Source organism: Nicotiana tabacum, chromosome 4, assembly GCF_000715075.1.
Source record: "Nicotiana tabacum cultivar K326 chromosome 4, ASM71507v2, whole genome shotgun sequence".
Classification (NCBI taxonomy): domain Eukaryota; kingdom Viridiplantae; phylum Streptophyta; class Magnoliopsida; order Solanales; family Solanaceae; genus Nicotiana; species Nicotiana tabacum.
In genome coordinates, this window is record NC_134083.1 from 46909638 (window position 1) to 46927077 (window position 17440).

At 42.1% G+C, this 17440-nt stretch overlaps 1 protein-coding gene across 1 annotated transcript; it reads left to right on the top strand.

Moving 5' to 3' along the window:
• The first annotated feature begins 2393 nt into the window (after window positions 1-2393).
• LOC142179897 (uncharacterized) lies at window positions 2394-4391 on the top strand. Its single transcript, XM_075250787.1, has 5 exons — window positions 2394-2556; window positions 2755-3119; window positions 3183-3385; window positions 3860-4287; window positions 4360-4391. The coding sequence occupies exons 1-5, from the start codon at window positions 2394-2396 to the stop codon at window positions 4389-4391; spliced, it is 1191 nt and encodes a 396-aa protein (XP_075106888.1).
• Window positions 4392-17440: the final 13049 nt, after the last annotated feature.

Genomic DNA, 17440 nt, shown 5'->3' on the forward strand with positions numbered 1-17440 from the left:
CGTATCTCCTACTCTCGTCATTGCTGCTGTCGCTTTCATAGGAGTACCTCAGGCTGGGTCTCTGATATCGACCAATATAACTGCTTCTGTTCCGTAGACCAGTGAATAGGAAATCTCTCCTGTGCTCGTCTTCGGTGTGGTTCTGTGCGCCCATAATACTTTTGGGATTATTTCTGGCCACAGTCCCTTGGCTACTTCAAGTTTCTTCTTCATGATATTTAATATGGGCTTACTGGAGGATTCTGCATGCTCGTTGCCTGATGGGTGATAATGAGTTGAAAGTATCCTCTTAATTTGCCATTTCTTAAAGAATTCAGTGGTTTTCTTTCCCGTTAGCTGGGGCCCGTTGTTGCAACTTATATCATTGGGTAGGCCGAATCGACAGATGGTGTTTTTCTATATGAAGGCGATTACCTCTTGTTCGCGCACTTGGGCGAACACTCCTGCTTCCATCTATTTAGAGAAATAATTAGTTAAAACTAAAAGATATCGTACATTACCTCACCCTGACGGGATTGGATCTACGATGCCTATTCCCTACTTGATAAATGGCCATGGAGAGGTGACCAAATGAAGGTGTTCGTCTGCTTGGTGAATTATTGGGGCGTAAATCTGACATTGCTCGCATTTCTACACAAATTCTAAGGCGTCTTTCTTCATGGTGGGCCAGTATTACCCAGCCCGTATGAGGCACCTGACGAGTGCTCGATCACCAGAATGAGCGCCACAGTGGCCTTCATAGACTTCCTCGAGAATGCGTTGGGTTAGGTTCGGGCCTAAACACTTCGCAAAAGGGACGTCATATGTTCTCTTGTACAAGTCATTATGAAGGAGGTTGTATCCGGCCGCTTGCATCCTTAATTTTTAGCTTCCTTTTGTCGTTTAGGAGGGTGTCATCGTGCAAGTAGGTAATAATACAATTACGCCAGTCCCAAGTCAAACTTACAGATTTTACCTCGATTTGATCTAGTGACGAGTTGAGGAGATGGACTATGTTTTTATCCCTGGTCGTGATGCTTCTGGTGGCTGTTGATAACTTGGCGAGGCTATCTCCTTCGATGTTATGAGCTATCGGGATCTGGTCGAGTTGGCATTCATCATAATTGGGCAACAACTTACAGATCCCGGCTTGATATTTTTGCAACCTTTGTTCTTTGATTTGGGTCATTAATATCTCGAAGTTTTCCGTTCGGTGAAAATATTCGCAAATTTTCGCATTTGGTCCTGCAATTTTCGCATACCTTCTCTTTCTATTTCTCCATTGCCAAGAATTCTTAGTCGTTCTTTGATTCATCTGTTAAACAGAAACTCAAGGCAAAAAAAGAGAGAACCCAAATACACATTTTTTAGTTTTTACACATTCTTGGCCTGAGCCATCTTTCTGCGGCAGGTTCCTTCCCGTCTCTTTCTCCGGCGACATCGAACTCCCTATGGCCGGCAATAACAGTTTGGAGGAGCAATCAATTTTCAGAAAGAACGAACTTGGTCATTAAAAACTTGGTGGCTGAAGCAATTTATATCTTGAATTGTCCCTCTCGGCCAGCTCATCGCAATCCATCAGCGCCGGCCAGATTTCCATTAACTTCAAGGGTTGTAATCCAGGTTCTATTGTTCCTCTCTTGTCTTGATATTTTAGCGTAATTATATCTCCTTGCCTGCCTATTTGTTCTTGAATCTTTAATTAGTATTTGCCCTAGCATTGTCAAATAATTGCATTAGTGATAGCCTTGCCTACTTGTTTATATTATTATCTACATGTTTACATCTTTATTTTGAATCTTTATTTAATATATCCCTTAGTAGTTCTGCTCTAGTTTTGCATATTTTCTTTTTTACCTTTAGTTGTAGATTATAGTCCCATTTAGCTCTTTTATTGTATTTCTTCACCTGTTTTTCTGACTTTTAGTTGTAAATTATAGTTCCCCTTAGTGCCTTTATTTTATTTCTTCACCTATTTTTCTTACCTTTAGTTGTAGATTATAGTTCTCGTTAGTTCCTTTATTTTATTTCTTCACCTGTTTTGTGACCTTTAATAGAAGATTATATTTCGGTTATTCATTTTATTTTTGTCGCTGGTTTTCGGGATAGTGCTTGCGTAGTGACTCCTAGATTATAGTGTCTTTTGGTATACGATGGTAGGGTAAGGTCTTGTCCTTGGGGGTGTCATCGTGGGGGAGGGGGTAAGGGGGTAAGAGGGCTAAGGGAGCTACTAGGCTGAGAGTGGGGTCTTGGAACATAGGAACTTTGACTTGAAAATCTGTAGAGTTAGCGAAGATTCTCGAGAAAAGAAAGACTAATATAGCTTGTGTACAGGAGACTAGGTGGGTAGGAGATAAGGCGCGGGATGTAGACAGGTTCAAACTATGGTATTTTGGGAGAGTGGGGGTAGGAACATGGTAGGTATCTTGGTTGATAAGGACCTCCGTGAAATAGTGGTGGAGGTTAGGAGGGTGAATGACAGGGTGATGACTATTAAGCTAGTTATTGGAGGTTTTACTTTGAACATAATCAGTGCGTACGCATCCCAAGCAGGCTTGGATGAAGAAGTCAAGAGATGTTTCTAGGAGGATTTGGATGAGATGGTGCATGGTATCCCGCATACCGAGAAGCTTTTCATAGGAAGAGATTTCAATGGCCACATTGGAGCGACGTCTGGGGGGGTATGATGATGTGCGTGGCGGCTTTGGTTTTAGAGATAGAAATGGAGGGGAACGTCTCTGCTGGACTTTGCTAGAGCATTTGATTTTGTGATAGCAAACTCAAGTTTCCCAAAGAAGAGGGAGCACTTGGTCACTTTCCAGAGTTCAGTGGCCGAGACTCAGATTGATTATTTACTCTGCAGGAGGTACGATAGAGGTCTTTGCACAGATTACAAGGTCATCCCGAGTGAGAACCTCTCGAACCTTCATATGCTCATAGTCATGGACCTTAAGATCACGAGGACGAGGAGGAAGAGGGCGATGTATAGCCAACATATGATCAAGTGGAGAGCCTTGACAAAAGCTAAAGCGCAGGAGTTGGGGGTCAAGCTGTTGACTATGGGGGTTTGGAGGAGTAGTGGGGATGCAAGCGCTATGTGGACCACGACTGTGCAGTGCATTAGGGTAGCCGCGAGAGAGGTATTAGGGGTCTCAAAGGGTTACTCTGGTGGTCACAAGGGAGACTGGTGGTGGAATGGAGAGGTGCAAGGAAAAGTGGAAACCAAGAAAGCGACGTATCTGAAGCTAGTGGAAAGTGTAGACGAAAAGGAGAAGAGGGAGAATAGGGAGCAATATAAGTTGGCTAAAAAAGAGGCAAAGCTAGCAGTTACGGCGGCCAAGACTGCAGCTTTTAGTCATTTGTTTGAGGAACTCGAGGGTCGAGGTGGGGATAAGAGGTTGTTCAGGTTAGCCAAGGCACGAGAAAGGAAGACTCGTGACTTGGACCAAGTGAAGTGCATCAAGGACGAAGAAGGTAGAGTTTTGTTGGATGAGGGGCTTATCCGTCAGAGATGGCAGACCTACTTCCATAGTCTCTTGAGCGAGGAGGGGGGGGAGGGGAGAAGCATTGTACTGGGTGATTTGGAACTCTCTGGGTGTCATGGTGACTTTGGGTATTGTAGGCGGATTAGAGTTAATGAAGTGGAGGGGGCTATGCGTAAGATGAGCAGGGGCAAAACGACTGGGCCGGATGAAATCTCAGTGGAGTTTTGGAAGAGTGCGGGCAAGGAAAGCTTGGAGTGGCTCACTAGGTTATTTAATGTCATTTTTAGAACGAAAAAGATGCCCGAAGAGTGGAGGTGGATCATGATGGTTCATGTATACAAGAACAATGGTGATATCTAAAATTGCATTAACTATTGAGGTATCAAGATGCTTAGCCATACTATAAAAGTCTGGGAGAGAGTGGTTGAGCTAAGGGTGAAGAGGAGTGTGTCTATTTTCGAGAACCAGTTCTGGTTCATGATGGCACGTTCGACTACAGAAGCCATCCACCTTGTTAGGAGATTGATGGCACAATATATGGAGCGGAAGAAAAACTTGCATATGGTGTTCATCGACTTAGAAAAGGTATATGATAAAGTTCTGAGGGAAGTTTTGTGGAGATATTTAGAGGCTATAGGTGTACATGTTGCCTACGTTAGGGTGATTAAGGACATATATGATGGAGCAAAAGACCCGAGTGAGGTCGGTGGGTGGGGACTCAGACCATTTTCCGGTTATGATAGGGTTGCATCAGGGGTTGGCACTCAGCCCTTTTTTGTTTGCCCTGGCGATGGACGTACTGATGCACCACATCCAAGGGGAGGTGCCGTGGTGCATGCTATTTGCAGATGATATTGTATTGACTGATGAGACGTGAGGCGGTGTGGACATGCAGTTAGAGTTATGGAGGCAGACCCTGGAGTCTAAAGGTTTCAAGTTGAGCAGGACCAAGACAGAATACTTAGAGTGTAAGTTTAGTGGTGAGACTCAAGGGGGGAGGGGAGGTGAAGCTGGACTCGCAGGTCATCAATGGGAGAGGAAATTTTAAGTACCTTGGGTCTATTATTCAAGGGGATGGGGATATTGATGAAGATGTCACACATCGTATTGGGGCGGGATAGATGAAATGGAGACTCGCTTCCAGTGTTTGTGTGATAAGAAGGTGCAACCAGAACTTAAAGGTAAGTTCTATAGAGTGGTGGTTAGACCGACGATATTGCATGGGGCTGAGTGTTGGCCAGTCAAGATCGCTCATGTCCAGAAGATAAAGGTAGTAGAGATGAGGATGTTGAAATGGATGTGTGAGCACACCAGGTTAGATAGGATTAGAAATGAGGTTATTCATGACAAGGTGGGTGTGGCCCCTATTGAGGACAAGATGCGGGAAGCACGACTTAGGTTATTTGGTCGTGTGAGGAGGAGGAGGAGCACAGACGCCCCGGTGAGGAGGTGTGAGAGGTTGACATTGGAGGGCCTACGGAGAGGTAGATGTAGGCCAAAGAAGAGGTGGGGAGAGGTGATTAGGCAAGACATGGCTCAGCTTCAGCTGACCGAGGACATGACCCTTGATAGGAAGGTATGGATGTCGAGGATTAGGGTAGTAGAGTAGATAGTCTAGAGTTTTCATAACATTAGTATCGACACGCAGTCTCACTTTCTGTTGGTAGTAGATTTTTATGACTAACCATTGTTTTCTTACATTTTTGATCACCTTACTATCTTGTTGTTTTTGTTATACTTTTATATGGCTTTTTGGTGATGTCCCTTCTTATCTATATTTTAATTAATGTGGTTCTTATGCTTTCCTCAGCTAAGGGTCTATTGGAAATAACCTCTCTATCCTTACAAGGTAGGGGTAAGGTCTGCGTACACACTTCCCTCCCCAAACCCCATGTTGTGGGATAATACTAGGTATGTTGTTGTTGTTTGTTCTTTTATTTGAAAAGTCCTTGTAAGTTGGTTGACCACGAGCTAAGAGTCACAACGGAGTTTCAGTCGCTTCGTCTTATACTTGAGTTCTAGCCTCAACCCTACGATTACGGCCTCAAACTCGGCCTCGTTGCTAGTCATATTCGGGCATCTTATGGACTGGCGAATTACTTCGCCGGTAGGGACCTCGAGCACGAGTCCCATTCGGGATCCGGAAGCATTGGATGTGCCGTTGGTGTATAGGGACCAGAGGTTTTGTGTTTGAAGAGAAGCATGAGCGGCTTCCTTCTCGGTCTCGGGCATTACTTTTGCGATGACGTCTGCGACGAAGTCGGCGAGCACTTGTGACTTTATTACTATTCAATGCTGGTATGTGATGTCATGCTCACTTAGCTCGATGGCACATTTGGCCAGCCTCCCCGACAACTCAGTTTTATGCAAACCGCTTCTTAAAAGGAAAGTAGTGATGACCGAGGTAGGGTGGCACTAGAAATAGGGTCTAAACTTTCGTGAAGCTACGACCAATGCCAGGGCTAATTTCTTGAGGTGTCGGTACCTTGTCTTGGCATCGACAAGTGTTTTACTGATGCAATAAATAGGAGATTGCGTAGCTTTTCTTTCTCGAAACAGGTCCGCACTTACTGCCACTTCGGAGTTGGCAAAGTAGACAAGAAGGTGTTCCCCGGGCTCAGGCATCGAGAGTAAAGGCGCTGATGACAAATACACCTTTAGTTCTTGTAATACTTGCACGTATTCGGACATCCACTTGAGTCCATTATCTTTCTTGAGTACGCCAAAAAATCTATGACATTTATTGGACGACCATGAGATAAATCTTGATAAGGCGGCAATTCAACCAATCAATCTTTGGACTGATATTTATTAGTCAGATGCTCGTGTATTCCGTCGATAGCCATGATTTGATCTGGGTTGACCTCAATTCCTCGTTGTGATACTAAGAAACCCAAAAAAATTCCCGAGGCTACGCCAAATGCGCATTTCTTGGGGTTTAGTTTCATCCAGTATTATCTCAGTATGTTGAAGGCTTCCTTTAAGTGGTCGATGTGGTCTTCTTCTTTTACGAATGTAACCAGCATGTCGTCGATATTTACCTCCATGGTCTTGCCAAGTTGATCTTTGAACATTTTTGTGACCAACCTCCGGGTGGCCCCGGCATTTTTCAGCCTAAACGGCAAGACCCTATAGCAATCGTTCTCCTGTGGATGATGAACGTGGTTTTATCTTGGTCTTCTTCTTCCACGAGTATCTGGTTATAGCCTGAGTACGCGTTTAGGAAACTTAGCAGCTCGTGCACGGCCGTTGCGTCAATGAATTGGTCGATGTGTGGCAATGGGAATGAATCCTCCGGGCACGCTTTTTTACCTCCTCGTGGATGACATCGTTGAGAGTGGGGTTGAACTTTCGCCTGACCTGCCTTACCGATTGATGGAAAGGGTCGACGGTCAATTTGTGTGTGGCGATCTCTTTAGGGATGCCTGCCATATCTGCATGACTGAAAGCGAACAAATATGCGTTAATTATTAAGAATTGACTAAACTTACGTGGTTCTTGGAGTTTGCAGCCGATGTAGGCCTTTTTGCTATAGTAGCTATGGTATAATTAAATGGGGTCGAGGTCCTCTATTGTAGATTTTGCGGCTTCGACTGCTTCGGGGTCCACAATGACATCCCTAGCTCCTTCTTGTTGCGACCTCGACCTTGCTTATTGCTATGCTTCTTTTTTCTTATCTTTATTTTGTTGAGTTGTTGGGCTATCCATGGCGATGCAGTAGCATTCTCGGTACGTGTGTTGTTCCCCTTGTATGCTGAATATTCCCCAAGGTATTAGGAACTTGATCACTTGGTATAGGTTGTAGGGGGTGACTCTCATAGGATGTATCCATGGTCGCCCTACTATGGCGTTGTAGGCGGTGGCCTGGTCCATGATGTGAAACGTTGTCTCCAGAATTATGCCACCGGCAAGAACCGGGAGTGTAATTTTTCCCGATGTCCGTTCAACTGCATTGTTAAAACTGGTTATTGTGATGCAGTGTGGCACTATTTTATCCTCGAGTCTCATCTGGGCGAGGACTCAAGGATGGATGATGTGCACTCCACTCCCATCATCTACCATGATACGTTTAACACAAGTATCTAAAATTCGTAAAGTAATGACTAGAGAATCGTTGTGAGGGAAAATCAAATAGTCGGCATCTAACTCGTCGAAGATGATACTTTCTTCGAGTCCATCATACCGTTCGTGGGTGATCGATCTCTTGAGCTTGTGGGTGGCAGTGAACTTGACATTGTTGATGGAGGCGTCGTCGCTGTCACCAATAATCATATTGATGGTACGAGCTGGTGAGGACGACTTTGGTGGGCCTTGACGTTCTCGACCCATAGTGAAGGTGATCTTTCCTTTGTTGCTCAGTAGCTCTTTGAGGTTCCCTTGCTGCAACATGTTCACTACCTCTTATCTTAGGGCGATGCAATCTTCTGTTTTGCGTCTGCATTCCAGGTGGAATTCGCAGAGGACGTTGTATTTCCTGGTACTCAAATCGGACCTCATCTTTGGCGGCCACTTTACCTTTGTTCCGAGTTTTTCTAGGGCGTAGACGATCTCTGTAGGAAAAACACAAAAATTATTAGCAGATAACAAGGGGGTATACTTCTCTCATTACTGTGAGTTCCCAGCCTCGGCCTAGACGGGTCGTTATCATAGCAAAAGGCGGGTGCCCTGATACAAGGCTGGTGTTGTTCCATGTTTGGCCGCAAGACTGGGTGATCTCTCCTTATGTTATCTCTTGGTTCTTTCCTGGACTCGATTTGTACCGAGATGAGTTGTCGATTTTGTAACCCGACCGGTCGTTTTGAGCATTTACGTTCCTTTCAACTATTTGAAGTCTTGAATAACTTCCTACGAGATATTATGACTTGTGTGAATTATCGGTTTTGGTTTTAAGGTATTTCGGAGTTAGCTTGGAAGAATGAATTTTCATGTTGGAAGTTTAAGTTGAAATAGTTGACCGGATATTGACTTATTTGTAAATGACCTCGGAATTTAATTCTGATGATTCCAATAGCTCTGCATGGTGATTTTGGACTTAGGAGCGTGTCCGAAAAAATTATTTGGAGGTCCGTAGTGGAATTAGGCTTGAAATACCGAAAATTAAATTTTGGAAAGTTTGATCGGGGGGTTGACTTTTTGATATCGAGGTCGGAATCCGATTTTGGAAATTAGAATAGCTTTGTTATGTCATTTATGACTTGTGTGCAAAATTTAAAATTATTCTGGATTGATTTGATGTATTTCGGCACAAGATATAGAATTTAAAAGTTCAAAGTTCATTAGGCTTGAATTGGGGTATAATTCATAGTTTTAGCGTTGTTTGAGGTGATTTTAGGGTTCGACTAAGTTCGTATGATGATTTGGAACTTGATGGTGTATTTGGTTGAGGTCCCGGGGGCCTCAGTGAGTTTCGGGGTGGTTTCGGACCATTTCTAGGCCATTTAAAGCTGCTGGTTTTTGGCTACAGCAGTGTGCTATGCGATCGCGTGGAATTGGCCGCGATCGCGAAGCACAAAATAGGGAAAAATGGTCAGTGAATCGCGAACGCGTATGGCCTTTCGCGATCGCGTAGAGGAAATTTTCTGCTGCACTGACCCGACTTTGGAAGCTTATATCTCGCAATCTATAAAGAATTTAGAGATGATCCAAAATTGAAAGTTGTAGCTCTTTGTGTCTAGTTTTCAGAAATATAAACCATGTGTCATTTGGAGTTGTTTAGAAAAGTTTATGACCATTATTCTAGAGGCTATCCGAAAGAAGTTGGACAAGGCTGTTGGGGAATTTGTTCTTCGCGATCGCGGGAGAATGGCCGCGATCGCATAGAGTAAAAAAGGCTAGAGAAATTTTGTGCTTTGCGATCGCGGGTGTTTGGCCGTGATTGCATAGGGTAAATGACTGGGCAGCAGATTTAAGTTCTGATTTAAGTTCGTCGCATTTTCCATTTTTGACGGATTTGAGCTCGGAAAGAGGCGAGTTTTGGGAGATTTTCAAGGAAAACAATAGGGTAAGTGTTCTTAACTCAATATTGGCTAAATTACCTGAATCCATGGTTGTTTTTAACATTTAATTGGTGAATTAATGTGGAAAAAAATTTGTGAAAACCCTCTTGGTTTAATTTGGAGATTTGAGGGTCGAGTTGATATCAAAATTTAGTAATTTTGGTATGGTTGGACTCATGGTTAAATGAGGGTTCGGATTTTGTGAGTTTTATCGGATTCTGAGACGTGGGCCCCACGGGTGATTTTTGGGGCGTAATTTTGGATTTTTGGAAAATATTAGTAATTTGATATGGAATTAGTTCTTATAATTTTTGTGAGCTGAATCAAATTAATTGTGACTATATTCGAGCCGTTTGGAAGTTGATACGCGCAAAATGGAATTTCTGGAGCATTGCTTAGCTTGCTCGACATTGGATTTGGCTTGTTCGAGGTAAGTAACTCTTTTAATCTTAGAGCTGAAGGTATGAACCCTGAATATATGTATTATGTAAATCGTTGGGAGGTGACGCACATGCTAGGTGACGGACGTGAGGGCGTGCAATTTAGAAATTGTGACATAATTGTTTCTGTGAAATTTTGTAGTTAAATAATCTTGGCATTTTCCATGCAGTTTTATGTGTTAAAGAAATTGAGCAGAAAAGCATATTAAAAATCATGTTGAAGCTATGTGCTAGTATTATTGGGACCGAGGGAGGTCATATTGCTGTGAATTATTTGTTTAAATTGAAAATTCATACTCAGTCATATTCATTTCATTGCATATCATATCTCAGTCTCTGTTGTTATTTATTGATACATCATATCATCATTTTTGGGCTATTCTCATGACATTGTGAGACCATGAGAGAGAGACTGGAGATATTGATGACTGAGGAAGGCCGAGGGCCTGATTGTGAGGATATTTTTGGGATCAGACTGCACGCCGCAGCAGGCCATGTTGGCTTTATATATATTATTACTATTATATGGATCGGGGTTGCCCGCCTGTAACAGGCCTTATTAGCTTATTATGGCACGTGAGTTGTCCGTGCGGATTCTGATATGATATTATAACACGTGAGTTGTCCGTGCAGCACGTGAGTTGTCCGTGCAAATTATAGCGCTTGGGCTGAAGGAGCCCCTCCGGAGTCTGTACACACCCCCAGTGAGCGCAGGTACTCACTAAGTGCGAGTGCCGAGTGCTGAGTGACTGGGAGGCATGAGTGATTGTGAGGTATGCACGAGGGGCTGATTACGAGTGATTGTGAGGTAAGCCCGAGGGGTTGTATACGAATGATTGTGAGGTCTGCCCGAGGGGCTGTTTATGATTTTATTACTGGGTTGCATCGCATTGGCATGCACACATGACATACAGGCATAGAGGTGTATTTTCCTCATGTTGTACAACATCACATCATTCATGATTTTTAACACATTTTGACAGATGGGCATAGTGATGCATTTGTTTTTACATGGGTTATTTGGAAGGAAAATGAAATATCTCATTTATTATTGAAAGGATTTTTGGAAAAAATTATTGTTTTCAAACTTATTCATATTTTTGACAACTTCGGCAAACGATTTGGGTTTTCACTGATGTACTTGAAAGGAAGATCTATTATTTTTGAAATCATGATTTGGCTGAGCATTTTATCTCTGAGTTACTTCTGGTATTATTTGCTTTATGTTGTTATGGATTATTGTGGACTAGTGATTTTGGACCCGACCTTGGTAGAAGCTCGTCACTACTTTCAACCTAAGACTAGATTTGCTACTTACTCAGTATATGGGGTCGGTTGTACTGATACTATATTTATGCACATTACGTGCAGATGTTGGCTGTTGTTGTTGCTGTGCTCGATGGTTGCAGGATTTGAAGATGTACCTGCGTTCCTGTTGTAGCTGCCTCTTGTTCATGGTAGCCTTAGATTTATAAAAGCTATGTTTATGTATTATTCAAACAGACTATGTATTTATTTCATTTCCGCTTTGTATACTCTATTCTTAGAAGCTCATGATTTGTACTACCACTTCTTGGGGGATGTATAAGATTAAGATCTTTATTCACTTAAATTGCTTTAATAATTGTTATTGGAATTGGATAATTGAAAGTTGGCTTACCTAGCGGGTTGGGTTAGGTGCCATCACGACTAGTTGAATTTTGGGTCGTGACAGATTTGGTCCGTTGAGGTCGTCATCATCTGCTCGGACCTCGGCACCATAGGCATTATGGATTTCATCTCAAGTGGTTAGAGGATACTTTATCAATCTGCTCAGTAGCTTTCTGGTAGCTCTTGAACCCTTTATACTCCGCCCATTCTGAAAGGCTGCGACTGCCATCCCTTCGGACACATTTGGTAATGTCATTCTTACCCTGTTGAATCGGGCGAGGAAGTTCCTCAGCCCCTCTCCTAGGGATTGCTTTATGGCAAAGATGCGTTTACTCTCGTTTTGGCTTTCTTGGCCCCGACATGCACCGTCACGAACTTGTCGGCTATTTCTTCGAACGTTTCTATGGAGCGAGCAGGTAGCTGTGAATACCATGTTAATGCCCCTCCAGTGAGGGTCGAGTTGATATCAGAATTTAGTAATTTTGGTATGGTTGGACTCGTGGTTAAATGAGGGTTCGGATTTTATGAGTTTTATCGGATTCTGAGACGTGGGCCTCACGGGTGATTTTTGGGGCGTAATTTTGGATTTTTGGAAAATATTAGTAATTTGATATGGAATTAATTCTTATAATTTTTGTGAGCTGAATCAAATTAATTGTGACTATATTCGAGCCGTTTGGAAGTTGATACGAAATGGAATTTCTTGAGCATTGCTTAGCTTGCTCGACATTGGATTTGGCTTGTTCGAGGTAAGTAACTCTTCTAATCTTAGAGCTGAAGGTATGAACCCTGAATATATGTATTATGTAAATCGTTGGGAGGTGACGCACATGCTAGGTGACGGACGTGTGGGCGTGCAATTTAGAAATTGTGACATAATTGTTTCTGTGACATTTTGTAGTTAAATAATCTTGGCATTTTCCATGCAGTTTTATGTGTTAAAGAAATTGAGCTGAAAAGCATATTAAAAATCATGTTGAAGCTATGTGCTAGTATTATTGGGACCGAGGGAGGTCATATTGCTGTGAATTATTTGTTTAAATTGAAAATTCATACTCAGTCATATTCATTTCATTGCATATCATATCTCAGTCTCTGTTGTTATTTATTGATACATCATATCATCATTTTTGGGCTATTCTCATGACATAGTGAGACCATGAGAGAGAGACTGGAGATATTGATGACTGAGAGAGGCCGAGGGCCTGATTGTGAGGATATTTTTGGGATCGGACTGCACGCCGCAGTAGGCCATGTTGGCTTTATATATATTATTACTATTATATGGATCGGGGCTGCCCGCCTGTAACAGGCCTTATTAGCTTATTATGGCACGTGAGTTGTCCGTGCGGATTCTGATATGATATTATAACACGTGAGTTATCCGTGCAGCACGTGAGTTGTCCGTGCAATTTATAGCGCTTGGGCTGAAGGAGCCCCTCCGGAGTCTGTACACACCCCCAATGAGCGCAGGTACTCACTAAGTGCGAGTGCCGAGTGCTGAGTGACTGGGAGGCATGAGTGATTGTGAGGTATACACGAGGGGCTGATTACGAGTGATTGTGAGGTAAGCCCGAGGGGTTGTATACGAATGATTGTGAGGTCTGCCCGAGGGGCTGTTTATGATTTTATTACTGGGTTGCATCGCATTGGCATGCACACATGACATACAGGCATAGAGGTGTATTTTCCTCATGTTGTACAACATCACATCATTCATGATTTTTAACACATTTTGACAGATGGGCATAGTGATGCATTTGTTTTTACATGGGTTATTTGGAAGGAAAATGAAACATCTCATTTATTATTGAAAGGATTTTTGGAAAAAATTATTGTTTTCAAACTTATTCATATTTTTGACAACTTCGGCAAACGATTTGGGTTTTCACTGATGTACTTGAAAGGAAGATCTATTATTTTTGAAATCATGATTTGGCTGAGCATTTTATCTCTGAGTTACTTCTGGTATTATTTGCTTTATGTTGTTATGGATTATTGTGGACTAGTGGTTTTGGACCCGACCTTGGTAGAAGCTCGTCACTACTTTCAACCTAAGGCTAGATTTGCTACTTACTCAGTACATGGGGTCGGTTGTACTGATACTATATTTCTGCACATTGCGTGCAGATGTTGGCTGTTGTTGTTGCTGTGCTCGATGGTTGCAGGATTTGAAGATGTACCTGCGTTCCTGTTGTAGCTGCCTCTTGTTCATGGTAGCCTTAGATTTATAAAAGCTATGTTTATGTATTATTCAAACAGACTATGTATTTTTTTCATTTTCGCTTTGTATACTCTATTCTTAGAAGCTCATAATTTGTACTACCACTTCTTGGGGGATGTATAAGATTAAGATCTTTATTCACTTAAATTGCTTTAATAATTATTATTGGAATTGGATAATTGAAAGTTGGCTTACCTAGCGGATTGGGTTAGGTGCCATCACGGCTAGTTGAATTTTGGGTCGTGACAGATTTGGTCCGTTGAGGTCGTCATCATCTACTCGGACCTCGGCACCATAGGCATTATGGATTTCATCTCAAGTGGTTAGAGGATACTTCATCAATCTGCTCAGTAGCTTTCTGGTAGCTCTTGAACCCTTTATACTCAGCCCATTCTGAAAGGCTGCGACTGCCATCCCTTCGGACACATTTGGTAATGTCATTCTTACCCTGTTGAATCGGGCGAGGAAGTTCCTCAGCCCCTCTCCTAGGGATTGCTTTATGGCAAAGATGCGTTTACTCTCGTTTTGGCTTTCTTGGCCCCGACATGCACCGTCACGAACTTGTCGGCTATTTCTTCGAACGTTTCTATGGAGCGAGCAGGTAGCTGTTAATACAATGTTAATGCACCTCCAGTGAGGGTCGAGTTGATATCAGAATTTAGTAATTTTGGTATGGTTGGACTCGTGGTTAAATGAGGGTTCGGATTTTGTGAGTTTTATCGGATTCTGAGACGTGGGCCCCACGGGTGATTTTTGGGGCGTAATTTTGGATTTTTGGAAAATATTAGTAATTTGATATGGAATTAATTCTTATAATTTTTGTGAGCTGAATCAAATTAATTGTGACTATATTCGAGCCGTTTAGAAGTTGATACGCGCAAAATAGAATTTCTTGAGCATTGCTTAGCTTGCTCGATATTGGATTTGGCTTGTTCGAGGTAAGTAACTCTTCTAATCTTAGAGCTAAAAGTATGAACCCTGAATATATGTATTATGTAAATCGTTGGGAGGTGACGCACATGCTAGGTGACGGACGTGTGGGCGTGCAATTTAGAAATTGTGACATAATTGTTTCTGTGACATTTTGTAGTTAAATAATCATGGCATTTTCCATGCAGTTTTATGTGTTAAAGAAATTGAGCTGAAAAGCATATTAAAAATCATGTTGAAGCTATGTGCTAGTATTATTGGGACTGAGGGAGGTTATATTGCTGTGAATTATTTGTTTAAATTGAAAATTCATACTCAGTCATATTCATTTCATTGCATATCATATCTCAGTCTCTGTTGTTATTTATTGATACATCATATCATCATTTTTGGGCTATTCTCATGACATTGTGAGACCATGAGAGAGAGACTGGAGATATTGATGACTGAGAGAGGCCGAGGGCCTGATTGTGAGGATATTTTTGGGATCGGACTGCACGCCGCAGCAGGCCATGTTGGCTTTATATATATTATTACTATTATATAGATCGAGGCTGCCCGCCTGTAACAGGCCTTATTAGCTTATTATGGCACGTGAGTTGTCCGTGCGGATTCTGATATGATATTATAACACGTGAGTTGTCCGTGCAGCACGTGAGTTGTCCGTGCAAATTATAGCGCTTGGGCTGAGGAGCCCCTCCGAAGTCTGTACACACCCCCAGTGAGCGCAGGTACTCACTAAGTGCGAGTGCCGAGTGCTGAGTGACTGGGAGGCATGAGTGATTGTGAGGTATGCACGAGGGGCTGATTACGAGTGATTGTGAGGTAAGCCCGAGGGGTTGTATACGAATGATTGTGAGGTCTGCCCGAGGGGCTGTTTATGATTTTATCACTGGGTTGCATCGCATTGGCATGGACACATGACATACAGGCATAGAGGTGTATTTTCCTCATGTTGTACAACATCACATCATTCATGATTTTTAACACATTTTAACAGATGGGCATAGTGATGCATTTGTTTTTACATGGGTTATTTGGAAGGAAAATGAAACATCTCATTTATTATTGAAAGGATTTTTGGAAAAAATTATTGTTTTCAAACTTATTCATATTTTTGACAACTTCGGCAAACGATTTGGGTTTTCACTGATGTACTTGAAAGGAAGATCTATTATTTTTGAAATCATGATTTGGCTGAGCATTTTATCTCTGAGTTACTTCTGGTATTATTTGCTTTATGTTGTTATGGATTATTGTGGACTAGTGGTTTTGGACCCGACCTTGGTAGAAGCTCGTCACTACTTTCAACCTAAGGCTAGATTTGTTACTTACTCAGTACATGGGGTCGGTTGTACTGATACTATATTTCTGCACATTGCGTGCAGATGTTGGCTGTTATTGTTGCTGTGCTCGATGGTTGCAGGATTTGAAGATGTACCTGCATTCCTGTTGTAGCTGCCTCTTGTTCATGGTAGCCTTAGATTTATAAAAGCTATGTTTATGTATTATTCAAACAGACTATGTATTTATTTCATTTCCGCTTTGTATACTCTATTCTTAGAAGCTCATGATTTGTACTACCACTTCTTGGGGGATGTATAAGATTAAGATCTTTATTCACTTAAATTGCTTTAATAATTGTTATTGGAATTGGATAATTGAAAGTTGGCTTACCTAGCGGGTTGGGTTAGGTGCCATCACGACTAGTTGAATTTTGGGTCGTGACAGATTTGGTCCGTTGAGGTCGTCATCATCTACTCGGACCTCGGCACCATTGGCATTATGGATTTCATCTCAAGTGGTTAGAGGATACTTCATCAATCTGCTCAGTAGCTTTCTGGTAGCTCTTGAACCCTTTATACTCAGCCCATTCTGAAAGGCTGCGACTGCCATCCCTTCGGACACATTTGGTAATGTCATTCTTACCCTGTTGAATCGGGCGAGGAAGTTCCTCAGCCCCTCTCCTAGGGATTGCTTTATGGCAAAGATGCGTTTACTCTCGTTTTGGCTTTCTTGGCCCCGACATGCACCGTCACGAACTTGTCGGCTATTTCTTCGAACGTTTCTATGGAGCGAGCAGGTAGCTGTGAATACCATGTTAATGCCCCTCCAGTGAGGGTCGACTTGATATCAGAATTTAGTAATTTTGGTATGGTTGGACTCGTGGTTAAATGAGGGTTCGGATTTTGTGAGTTTTATCGGATTCTGAGACGTGGGCCTCACGGGTGATTTTTGGGGTGTAATTTTGGATTTTTGGAAAATATTAGTAATTTGATATGGAATTAATTCTTATAATTTTTGTGAGCTGAATCAAATTAATTGTGACTATATTCGAGCCGTTTGGAAGTTGATACGCGCAAAATGGAATTTCTTGAGCATTGCTTAGCTTGCTCTTTGGCTTGTTCGAGGTAAGTAACTCTTCTAATCTTAGAGCTGAAGGTATGAACCCTGAATATATGTATTATGTAAATCGTTGGGAGGTGACGCACATGCTAGGTGACGGACGTGTGGGCGTGCAATTTAGAAATTGTGACATAATTGTTTCTGTGAAATTTTGTAGTTAAATAATCTTGGCATTTTCCATGCAGTTTTATGTGTTAAAGAAATTGAGCTGAAAAGCATATTAAAAATCATGTTGAAGCTATGTGCTAGTATTATTGGGACCGAGGGAGGTCATATTGCTGTGAATTATTTGTTTAAATTGAAAATTCATACTCAGTCATATTCATTTCA